This window comes from Pistacia vera, unplaced genomic scaffold (assembly GCF_008641045.1).
Source record: "Pistacia vera cultivar Batoury unplaced genomic scaffold, PisVer_v2 Contig679, whole genome shotgun sequence".
Lineage (NCBI taxonomy): Eukaryota > Viridiplantae > Streptophyta > Magnoliopsida > Sapindales > Anacardiaceae > Pistacia > Pistacia vera.
The window spans coordinates 300,807-312,718 of record NW_022196533.1 but is presented as its reverse complement, the minus strand read 5'-3'; the positions used below and the strand labels follow the sequence as shown (position 1 = coordinate 312,718).

The 11,912-nt window shown below is 35.1% G+C and overlaps 1 protein-coding gene and 1 long non-coding RNA gene across 3 annotated transcripts; one reads left to right on the top strand and one right to left on the bottom strand.

The window, feature by feature from the left end:
* The first annotated feature begins 1,205 nt into the window (after positions 1–1,205).
* On the top strand, positions 1,206–8,599 carry LOC116113437 (probable LRR receptor-like serine/threonine-protein kinase At1g56140). Its single transcript, XM_031399595.1, is given in 24 exon segments — positions 1,206–1,326; positions 1,394–1,583; positions 1,663–1,734; positions 1,918–1,989; positions 2,068–2,139; positions 2,253–2,324; positions 2,578–2,649; positions 2,751–2,822; positions 2,988–3,059; positions 3,138–3,215; positions 3,330–3,401; positions 3,541–3,612; positions 3,701–3,766; positions 4,044–4,109; positions 4,330–4,371; positions 4,870–4,934; positions 5,142–5,515; positions 5,688–5,886; positions 5,987–6,142; positions 6,597–6,715; positions 7,077–7,287; positions 7,391–7,622; positions 7,739–7,889; positions 8,219–8,599. Coding segments are annotated over 24 exon segments (3,099 nt in total).
* A 1,915-nt stretch (positions 8,600–10,514) lies between these two features.
* On the bottom strand, positions 10,515–11,825 carry LOC116113402. 2 transcript variants are annotated; one of them, XR_004125408.1, is made up of 4 exons: positions 11,734–11,825; positions 11,551–11,625; positions 11,200–11,421; positions 10,515–10,814 (listed from the first exon to the last, which is right to left on the bottom strand). It is a non-coding gene; the product is annotated as an uncharacterized LOC116113402 (long non-coding RNA). The 2 variants fall into 2 exon arrangements; XR_004125407.1 differs by lacking the exon at positions 10,515–10,814 and having other exon boundaries at positions 10,838–11,421.
* Positions 11,826–11,912: the final 87 nt, after the last annotated feature.

Here is an 11,912-nt window from a genome sequence, read left to right as displayed (position 1 = left end):
CACAGTGCATTGAAAATTGTAACAGCAAAAGATAAGATAAAAGAGAAATCAAAGCTTTAGGATCGAATATTTTCTAGAAATTGGGCATTTTTATCACCAGAAATTGCAGAGAAATCGAAGGGTCTGTTTGTTTTGTTATTTTAGATAGGATTTTGGAAATAATATTGGATAGTTAAATAGGATGAGTATTATGAGGTAAAATTTAAAAATTAACAAAAAAATCTCCTAGGTTTACTAATTTAACTAAATACCCCAATGTATAAAATTTTTATAAAATGACAAAAACACCCCCATCCATCCACAGTGCCAGATTCCGGCCACCACCGTTGGAATCTGGCCGAAAAATGGCGTTACGACGCAGACCGGTCAGATCTGACTGGTCGTGCATCGATATGGCCTTTTCCAGCTAGATCCACCACGGATCTTGTCGGAAAAGGCCGAAAAAGGCAGATTTGGCCGTTAGCGATGGCCAAAGATATGGCCATCGTTGTCGGTCAACGACGGCCATTTTTTTTGCTGTGGCTGACGGCCAGATCGGCGAATTACTGACCAGTTCCAGTCGTTTCTACGTCGTTGTGACAGATTCTGGCAACCACCGTCTAGCAACTATGGGTGGGTGGCGGTGTTTTTGTTAATTTTTAAACTTTTTTTTCTATGGGTGTTTAATTAAATTAATAAACTTAAGGGGTCTAAAAATAATTAAAAAATAGAATAGTATTTCCAAAATAATTAAACAAACAAGTATTTTAGGAATAGAATAGGGAATAGGGTATGAAATATTAAAACAAACGGACTCCAAGGTGTTTGTCGGTCGTTTTTTTTTTTTTTATATTGCTCGATTAAGCGATTTTGAAGGGTGGGGTCGTTTTTAATTTTCAAAATTTAAATAAACTTTCGTTAATTATAGTATGACCCACATATGTTTAAATTTTTTCAGTTTAACCTGTTTTACATGGTTAATGAATCCTAAGTATGCCACGTCAATTTTTCTAACTTAAAAAAAAAAAATTACAAAATATTTTCGTGTTACTTTTTTAAATACAAACTTAGGAGGTCTGGCATTTAAATTATAGGACTTTTTAGACGTCCTTGATTTCTTCTTGAAACTTAACTGGAGATAAGTGAAGTCAACTGGAACAGAAGTCTTTACACCGACTTGGACTTCACTTATTACTAGATTTAGAGCTAGTATTGGTTCATGCAGTATGTTATCATCAGCTACAGTTTCAGTGTTACTTTGCTTGTGCGTGAATTGGGTTTTCTTGATCCTTCTCGTACTTCTTGTTGCTCAAACTGAAGCTCAAGCTACTACAGCTCCTATTGAAGGTCTGCTTCTAAGTTTTATCTTGTTTTTTTATTATTAAGTTCTATCTCATTCTTCTTCTGATATCAGTGAGAGCATTGAATATAATTTTTGAAAAATGGGGGATTTCTGCAAATCAAAATCAATGGAATATAAGTGGAGATCCATGTAGTGGAGCGGCCATTGACGACTCCATTGCGGTTGATGCCGATGGTTACAACCCATTTATCAAATGTGATTGTTCTTACAACAAAAACATTCTTTGCCACATTATCGAGATGCAAGTAGAAAAAGACAGAATAACTCGAGCCTTTTTTTAATTTCAGGTTTGCTTACTTTTACAATTTCTTAAATTATAGGAGAGTTTACGCACTGGAAGTTGCTGGTGTGATCCCAGAGGAGCTATGGAGTTTGAATTTCCTCATAAAAATGTATGGTTTTGTATAAATTTATTTCAATTGTGTATTATTTAGACCATTGGATGAGGAATTAATTACTTTTATTTTAATTCAATCTTGTTAAATCCCTTGTCCCCAATCTGGATCAGCATCAAAAATAATTTGGACTTTGTGTTCTTAAATATTCATCTTACCTATTTTCTCTGTTTTTTACAGGGACGTGGGACAAAATCTCTTGTCTGGTCCACTGTCTCCATCTGTAAGAAATCTAAGAGAAATAAAATACCTGTAAGTTGATGTCAAATTTTTATTTTGAAACTCATACGAGATTTTCTGTTTATGATGTTTAGTTCTCACTCTGATCAGGGACTTGGGCATTAATTTATTATCTGAGCAGCTTCCAAAAGAGCTTGGCATGCTTTCTGAGTTAGTGTCACTGTAAGTTTTAAGTTTATCCCCTTCTTAACTGTATCATAATTTATCTAAAGGAACACTGTTGTGTAACTGCGTTGCAATTTAGTATCTAAAGAAAGAAATTTTTGGGGATTTAGAAGTATTGGCCGAAACAACTTCTCTGGTCCTGTGCCACCTGAGCTTGGTAATCTGTCAAAATTAGAGCATTTGTATATGGGAACAAACAGCTTCTCTGGTCCTTTGCCATCTGAGCTTGGTCATTTGATGAAATTAAAGACATTGTAAGTTGTTACAGACTTTTGGGTTTCCTGTTCAATATAATTTTGCTTATATTGAGCATATATCCTACTCTATAATGTTTCGCCAAGAATGCAAAAGGTGAAATTCTCGACTGGCTTTAGTCTTATTGTAGACCAGTCACTAGATTCTGATGGAATTCATGAAAAAATGTTGCCTTGGCAGAAATATTGACAGTTCTGGAATTAGTGGTGAGATTCCTTCAAGCTTTGCTAATCTAAGGAACCTGGAAACAGTGTAAGAACTTTTTCGCTTTGTTAATTTGCTAATGGAAATTTTCGATGGTGATGAAAAATGGATTGGATCAGATCTTAAACTAATTCTTTGATTGTGCTCAGGTGGGCATTTGACATTGAACTAACAGGAAGGATTCCTGACTTCATAGGAAATTGGTCAAACCTTACTACCTTGTGAGAAAACTTTTGTCTTTATTTTATTTTCAATCAAGCTTCTTCACTGTGAATTTAATTTAAAGCACTGTTATTACAGTGTTTGAGACTGAGAATAGTCTAGTACTTAAATGTAATGTTATGTCGGTACAGTTCATAACTTTAGTGTCCTAAATTTTGTTGTAGGAGGTTTCAAGGAAACTCATTTGAAGGGCCGATACCATCATCCTTTTCCAATCTTACCTCTCTAAAAGAGTTGTGAGTGTTGGCATGCAACATTTATTTGATCATGTTTTAATTATGCAATAATCAATGCTAACTATATAGTGAAAAAAGAAATGTAGGAGAATAAGACTTATTCAATGGGAGCTCATCGTTGGCATTTATAAGGAATATGAAATCTTTAACCATCTTGTAAGACAACACTATCAAAGTTATAATATCACGTGTTGAATAACCTCATATATACTTCAGGGTTTTTCTTCCTCTTATTTCTTTGATCTAGAATGTTGGGTTCATATGTGGCAGAGAACTAAGGAATAACAAAATTTCTGGCTCAATTCCCTCTGATATTAACCACTACTGGAGTTTGCAGTATCTGTTAGTTAATTATATCCTTTCCTCTTTTCTATTTTTCCCTCCTTAACTCTTTGGTTGTTTTTTTCCCTCCGTAAATTTTTTGTTGTTAGGTAGTTTCTTCATCTTATAATTGTGTAATTCTAATATTTTTTTTCTTCAGGGATCTTAGTTTCAACAATATACGTGGACAGATTCCTAGATCGCTTTTCCAGTCGTTTATGTTGACTCACCTGTAATCTATCATTTCTGCTCTGTTGTGTCCTTTACCTCCCAGAATGTTCTCATTATAATAAAACATGTATTGCTGCTCTTGTACTCAGGTTTCTTGGAAATAATAGGTTAACTGGCACCCTGCCTACCTATAAAAGTGGGAAACTTCTCAATATGTAAGCACTTTTAACATATTTGCATTAATCTCATTACTAATTATCATATCAATTGATAGGGTAATTTTATCAGCAACATTTTTAAATTTGACCAAGCCATTTGATCAATAGGCTAAACTTGCATTCTAGTTTCTCTGTTTAGTGGCTTCCCAATATGAAATTGAAGATGTAAAGCATGTTCCTATTATCAATACCTGTATATTGATTTGAATAATGCTTGAAGACTGACTAGCAGCTGTAGTGTGTGGCTAAAATTTTTCTTACCCTGTGCTTGCAGAGATGTGTCATACAATAATTTATCAGGCAGCATTCCTTCTTGGATAAACAGACAAAAATTACAACTGTAATTCTTGAAATTCTTCTAAATTTAAATTTCATACTATATTTCATATTCTCTTTGTTAATTTTTTTTTTCTTGTTTAATGTTCTAATTACTTTACAAAGCAACATATTCTGTTAGCTCCTTGGTAAAATTTCATTCAGAACTTTCATTTCTAACAGAGATTTGTATTCTACATATGGGATGAAGCTAACATTAGGATTTTTATGGGTGCAATGTGCAGAAATTTAGTTGCCAATAACTTCACTCTTGAAAGTAACAACAGGTGATTATCTCATTTCTAATTTTCTACGATTCATTCAAATGCTTGAAACTCTCTATAACAATTGTGAGCAAGAATAGGTGCCTACTTAAGTTGTTGATGGTACATTTGAGGATTCTTTTAGCATGTTAACCTGTACTGTGAATTTTTTAGAAATATGTTTTATGTATGAAAGAGCAATTATTACATTGAAATAAAAGGTTACTGAGATCAGGCTTTTAGAAATAACCTGATGAAAACGTTATCTTTGAGCAAGAAGTATTTTTTCTATCTTGGGTAGCATGCCTAACCGGAATGTTTTCTTCTGCCTTCATATACTGTTCATTTGAGCTTTTAAGTGTGATTCTTGGAAGTTTTGTTAAGTTGTTTTAATACTTATGTTAATTGGACATGAAAATCTAATGGATAAACTAGTAGAACATGGGTGCTTTAGTGGCTGGTTTTTGTTCTGTCATAATTAAGTTCATTCCTCATATAAGAGTATTCTTCTTTTTCCCTCAGTTTTTTGCCATATGGTCTAAAATGTCTCCAACGCAGTTTTCCTTGCAATCGAGGTTCTCCAATCTGTAAGTGTAACTCCATTCTTTGGTTTCAGAGTTAAAGGTATATATATATGGTCAAAAGAGAAAGGAAGGATCTATTTTGGGGTGTGGACTTGATCTAGGACAAGTAACATGGATATTATAGATCAAACTTTTGGACATATTCTTACTTTTGTAGATTGGGAAACCTTTTCTGAAATTACCTTTATAAGTGGCTATATTGGTATGCAGATTCTAGCTTCGCTATTAAGTGTGGTGGGCCACAAATTACATCTAATAATATTTTTTATGAGATGGATGATGAGATTCTTGGTCCAGCTACATACTATGTGACTGAAACAAACAGATGGGGAATTAGTAATGTTGGATATTTTACTGGGACCGATAATCCGCGGTTTACAATTTCCTCTCAGTTTCAATTCACAAATACTCTAGACTCAGAACTTTTCCAGACAGCACGGATTGCCGCTTCATCTCTAAGATACTATGGTTTAGGACTTGAAAATGGAAACTACACTGTAACTCTCAAGTTTGCGGAAATAGCTGATCTGGATACTACTGGGAGGAGAAGTTTTGGGAGGCGTGTTTTTGATATATACATTCAGGTATGTCTTACATCTTCAGATTACTTTAGCCAGAAAAGCCTCAACTATACATCACACAAGTTTATGCTGAGGTTAAAGCATGATCAAATGACCGTAAATGTATTATGTTTCCCAATATACTCCTATAACTGTTACTAGTTTTCGTCTCAACCTTTGAATCTGTTTAATCTAGGGAAATCGTGTTGAAAAGGACTTTGACATAAAAAGGGTAGCAGGTGGAGTCCCTAGAAGAGCAGTTCAGAGAGAATATACTGCTAAGATATCTGAAAACTACTTGGAAATCCACTTTTTCTGGGCAGGGAAAGGGACTTGCTGTATTCCTACCGATGGTACATATGGACCTTTAATTTCTGCCATCAGTGCTACCCCAGGTTAAAGAAATAGCAACTTTTATTTTTCTCCTTTTTCCTCTTTTGGTTGATTTCCTTAAATTAGATAAGATATTGAGTTAACTACTGAGCTTTGATACAGATTTCAAACCTACTGTAAGACCTCCAAGTGGACCAAGTCCAACCACTAAGAAGAATCTAATAGTGGGGATTATTGTTGGTGTTGGGGTTGTATCTCTGTTACTTCTTGCAGTTTTCTTTATTGTCCAAAGAAGAAGGCAACAGACTAATGATGATGGTAAATCAATAGATCTTTGCTATCACTAATGTCTTATCTATCTTATTTCCTAGAGAAAAAGGGAACAATGGATTTAACAAATGCTTGTTCAATTTATAAAGCAGAGGTGCATTTGTGAGTTCTGAAATGCAGTGCAAGTTAATATGATTCAACACGGATAAGAAATTAAATCTCAGCTATTTTATTTCAATAGCATCTTAAAAGAACTAATATACATCAGTTTATATCCACAAGCAGTTTGGTCAACTACGTTTTGCTTAATTGCCATTACTTTTTACCGAATTGCTTTCTGGCCCTTTCATGTCACACAAAAATCTTACTATGCCTCCATTAGACAATTGCAAATGTTCTTTCCAGCTTTTTCTCAGCTTTAATATGACAAAATATTCCCAGAAGTATTTGATTAGACTAACAAATTCACAACAGTAAGCTATGTTAGTTGTTGAATTTTCAGAGCTTCTAGGGATAGATGTTAGACCATACACTTTCAGTTATGCTGAACTAAGGACTGCTACAGGAGGCTTCATTCCTGCAAATAAGCTTGGAGAGGGAGGATTTGGACCAGTTTATAAGGTATGTCATTGTTCTAATCAAATGCCAAACAGGGTGCTATGCACATTTTAGTGCCTTATGATTAATTGCTTTTCCAGAACAAAATACAGGTTGCAGCATTACTTTTTGTCATAGATTCAAAGGAAAACACAATCTTTTCACTTTATCTAGCTAGGAAACTTTTGATTTATGTTCTCTTTGGTCCATCTATTGTTTTATTTGGTTCATGAATTGGGCCTTTTAATAATTGGAGCATTGAAAAAATAAATAATAAATACAAAAAGTTGATCAACTTTTTACTGATTTCTCTAACCAATTAACTTAAACGATCAACTTTTTACTGATTTCTCTAACCAATTAACTTAAACTATTTACTCAATAGGGAACACTTCGTGATGGAAGGGTCACTGCTGTGAAGCAATTGTCTATAGCATCCAACCATGGGAAGAGCCAGTTTGTTGCAGAAATTGCTACTATATCTGCTGTGCAGCACCGTAACCTAGTAAAACTTCATGGATGTTGTTACGAGGGAACACAACGAATCCTTATTTATGAACATCTTGAAAACAACAGTCTTGATTAAGCACTATTTGGTATGTGGATAGCATATAAGTCTGTACTATGTTTTTCATGTGAGTCCTAGCAATATTGGGCATGGAAATCATGGTTCAAACTTTATATGACATTTGTGAGCAGGAAAAGGAAGTTTGGATCTTAACTGGTCGATGCGTTATGATATTTGTTTGGGAGTAGCAAGAGGTCTGGCTTATCTTCATGAAGAGTCGAGGCTTCGAATCATACACAGAGATGTGAAGGCCAGTAATATTTTGCTTGATGGTAATCTCATCCCAAAAATATCAGATTTTGGTTTGGCCAAACTTTATGATGATAAGAAGACCCACATAAGCACCCGTGTTGCAGGGACAATGTAAGTTTTTTTCTGAAGATTTATATAGTCATTCTTCTTACATTTGTTAATATCACCATCTTTTTTCATTCATTGAGTATATGGTAATGAATATTTCTTTTGTTGCATTGACATAGTGGATATCTTGCACCGGAATATGCCATGCGTGGACATCTAACAGAGAAGACTGATGTGTTTGCCTTTGGAGTTGTGGCTCTTGAGGTTGTTAGTGGGAGGCCAAACTCAGATTCAAGCTTGGAAGAAGAGAAGATGTATCTTCTTGATTGGGTATGAATGACATTTCTGTACTATAGTGCACATCAATTCTCTTCTTTTATTGGAGTCCAAAATGATTTCTAGCCTTGTGTTTTGGTTTGCATCATCATGATAACCACACCAATGAATATTTTATTATTGCCAGTTCATGAAAGCTCAGGTATATGTTAACTGTGAATTCTAAAGTCCCAGGAAAGAAAATAGAAGAATTCCAGCAGTCTAGATGAGTCTAGTTTGTCACTTTTCTAAGATACAAGTCAAACTTGATGTGTATGCTAATGCCTTTTTAACCTCCTGATCCAATCACTCATGACAAAATTCGTATCTTTCCTGCTTCCCAGGCTTGGCACCTATACGAGAACAATCGCCAACTCGAACTAGTGGATTCCAAATTATCAATATTCAGTGAGGAAGAAGTAATACGCCTAATAGGGGTAGCTCTTTTGTGCACTCAGACATTGCCCTCATCGAGGCCATCGATGTCCCGTGTGATTGCAATGCTTTGTGGAGATATTGAAGTGAGTACAGTGAATTCCAAGCCAGGATACTTGACTGAATGGACATTTGATGATGCGGCCACCTATGTTACTGATGATACAGCTGAGGAATTTGATGATACAGGTGAAGAATGTGATGATACTAGCAATTACATCTCCTCAACAAACTTAAGTACAGTGGATAAATCTCCCCAAAGAAGTGCTACTAAAGCCCTTCTCCATTGATTGGCTTTCAGTTTAGATTCCATTTCTGTTTCATGTTAGTTCGCCACAAGATAATGCTTAAAAATGTAACACAAATAAACTCAAGTCAAATATATATACATGTACGTAGGGCATTGATTTTTAAATACGTGTGAAACTCTGCCAGAACTATTCTGATTGGCACTATCAATGTTGAAAACTTTGGTTGATCTTTAGTTTATTTTTGAGGAATATAAAAAAATTGCAGAAACTTCAATGTCAGGATACTTGACTACCTGGAAATTTGATGATGTAACCACATTTGTTTATGCAACTAAAGCAAGCGATTCTCCCAGCCGTAACACTTCTTCAAGTAAAGGGGCTAAAGCTTCACTATCCACCCCTTTTTTATTAATATATATTTCATTCCCCATTCACATGGGTATCGCTCTTTATATAGGTTCTTGGACTCAGGAATTTATATTTGAGTAAACGACTTTTCCCACTCAAGGTTTGCCTTAATGACACTTTTCCACTCAAAAAGTTTCAAAATACCACTTTCCCATCTAACGTTTATATTCTATTATTACTCAAAATACACTTCACTTTCTAACCGATGTTCGGTGAGTTATCAAGAGTCAAGGTAGAGGATTTTTGTAAAGTGGAGGTCGGTGGATTGAATGGTGGTGATTGATTGAATATTCGTCGTCGAAATCAGTCAGAAATCAACTAAGAACAGGAAACCCTAGCTTTACTGTGGTTGACAATCAGCAAGAAATCAGGCGTCGGGATGAGAAAAGTTTTATAGAGAGGAGATTGGAGGTTCAAATGGTGGTGACAAGTTTTCGCTATTGTAATCGGCTTTGAGTAGTAACGGAATATTAACTTTGAGTGGCAAAGTTATATTTTGAAATTTTTTGAGTGAAAAGTGTATTAAGGAAAATAGTCTTTTACTCTTTATAAATTTAAGATTTGGGTTAAGTGAATAATACTCGTCTAATAAAACTCAAAACAATCTTTTGCAATCCCGTGACCCGGGATTTGACAAAAATATATAATAAGACTAAAACAATAACGTGCCATGTGTTCCATTGGCTAAATTTTTGTTCCCCCTTGAGAGATTGTTCAATTACAATTACCCCTACTGTTATCAGAAAGTCTCCAAATTAATGCTCCCAATCAGGCTCAAGCTGACTTACGTTCTGCTTAGTTGCCATTAATTTTTACCGAATTGCTTTCTGGCCCTTCAATGTCACACAGAATCTTACTATGCCTCGATTAGACAATCGCAAATGTTCTTTCCAGCTTTTTCTCAGCTTTAATATGACAAAATATTCCCAAAAGTATTTGATATGACTGATAAGTCACAGCTGTTAGCTATGTTAATTGTTGTTGAATTACATTACCAATCTATCTCTTGAATTATAAAGTGATGTGGTAGTTATTTTGAATTACAATTATGTATTATCTCTTGGATATATCTTGATCTCTTGAGTAATATACTTAAAAGTTTTTGTCTAATCATTCGATCACCCAGGAGTGATTAGTATGATTTTAATACTTGAAAAGCTAGAATTGAATGAATTTCTAGATGTTGGGCATCTTCCCCACCTCAAAACCTTGGCGATAAAAGCAAAATTATCCTCCATGATGACGATATCCGAGCGCTACTTCACCACTTCAGTCCCTTAAATTCTCATGGATAGTCCTATATCCGCTTCCTTCAAAGCTGGTGTATCTTCTGTTTCATTTCTAGTGACGACAACCACATGACCTCTCTGTTTTATGCACTGTAGCTTGTGCAGTTTATGAGAAGGAGAGGACCTCGCCATCAGACAAATCCTGTTAAACTTTCACCATTCTGTCTTGCAGTGTGTAGTTTCTAAATATGTCTGCTACAGAACCCCAGCAAACGAAACTATGCTAGAAACAGCATCAGTAGAAAAGCCTTGTTTTAACACTAAGGCTGCGTCGAAATACATATTTATTGCAGTACAAGTTTACTTACATAGAATGAAACACAAATGAATGATCAAATAACACCATCAAATAAACAATCTAGAACTAAAAGATGAACTTTGATTTAAATGCTTGCATTGTTTTCTAACTTTCTTGTCTGAAATTTTGTTCTCTTTCTATGTACAAACTGAACTGGGCGTTGAACAGGCAATTATTTGGTCTGTTATAGATTTTAAGCGGGATCCTTGGCCTAAAGTTTCTGATATTGCAAAAGACCTCGTTCGGAAGCTGCTTGAACCTGATCCGAAGAAACGGGTTACTGATTAACAAGTGCTAGAAAACATTCGGTTTAATTGAATAGTGATGCTTTATGTTTACAGCCTTATGCTCTGCAACTTCACTACTATTTGCAAACATTTTTAATTGAAATATGAGAATTAAATGTTTACTACTGTTTGCTCCTTAAATGCAGAACATCCTTGGTTACAAAATGCCAGCCATGGTGAACGCTAGCCTTCACACGCAACTATTTATCAAAATGCTTTCTTGTTAAGTGTTAAACTGCTAGATTTAAATTTTTTGATGAGTGTCATCTAATGAGCTTCCATATATGCTCATTTGATGAGGTCAATCCCTCTCTATTTGGTTTAACGGAATTGAACTACAAGGAATTGAATGTTTACTTTTTGTATGGCTTGCAATCAACTTATAGGACAAGAGCCGGGAAACAATGAGGAAATTCAGGAAGTTTATTTGCCCCCTCGATATGGCCAGTAGTTTTTCTTCCCGCCATACAATCTAGTAAGAGTGGATTTTCCAGCTCCACTAACACCCATTAATGCTGTGTGAACACCAGGCCTTAATGCACTGGTAACATCAGAAAGTAGTTGGAGTTTCTTCTTCTCCTAAAACCAAAGGGATGTAAAGGAAAGTTAAAGACAAAAAAAATTCAGAAAAGAATGCGTGAGATCTTATGCCTTCAAATATCATGCAATGCAAATAATTGTGAATGCAGATCGGTTAACAAGGAGTACCCAGGGACGTCAACATAGTACTTCACATCCTGAAATGTTACTGATAAGGTGGTTCAAAAAGTAAGACCATCCCACCTATTAATTAAAATAAGACAGTACAGAAAATACTGTCAAACATTAAACAAATACAACTGGAACAAAAATGGACAACAATCTGAACTGAAAGTAAGAAATTAAAGTCACCTTTCATTGGAGAATTCTTAGACCTTTCTTCCACAAGTTTATCTTCATTGGAATCTCGACTTCCTTGAATCTTAGCCAACTTTTCTTGCAAAGATGATCCAGGAGCTGCATTTGCATTCAGCTGGGTGAATAAACCAGAGTAGCATTTACTCTTCCTAAGTTAATACAAGATAACCAGA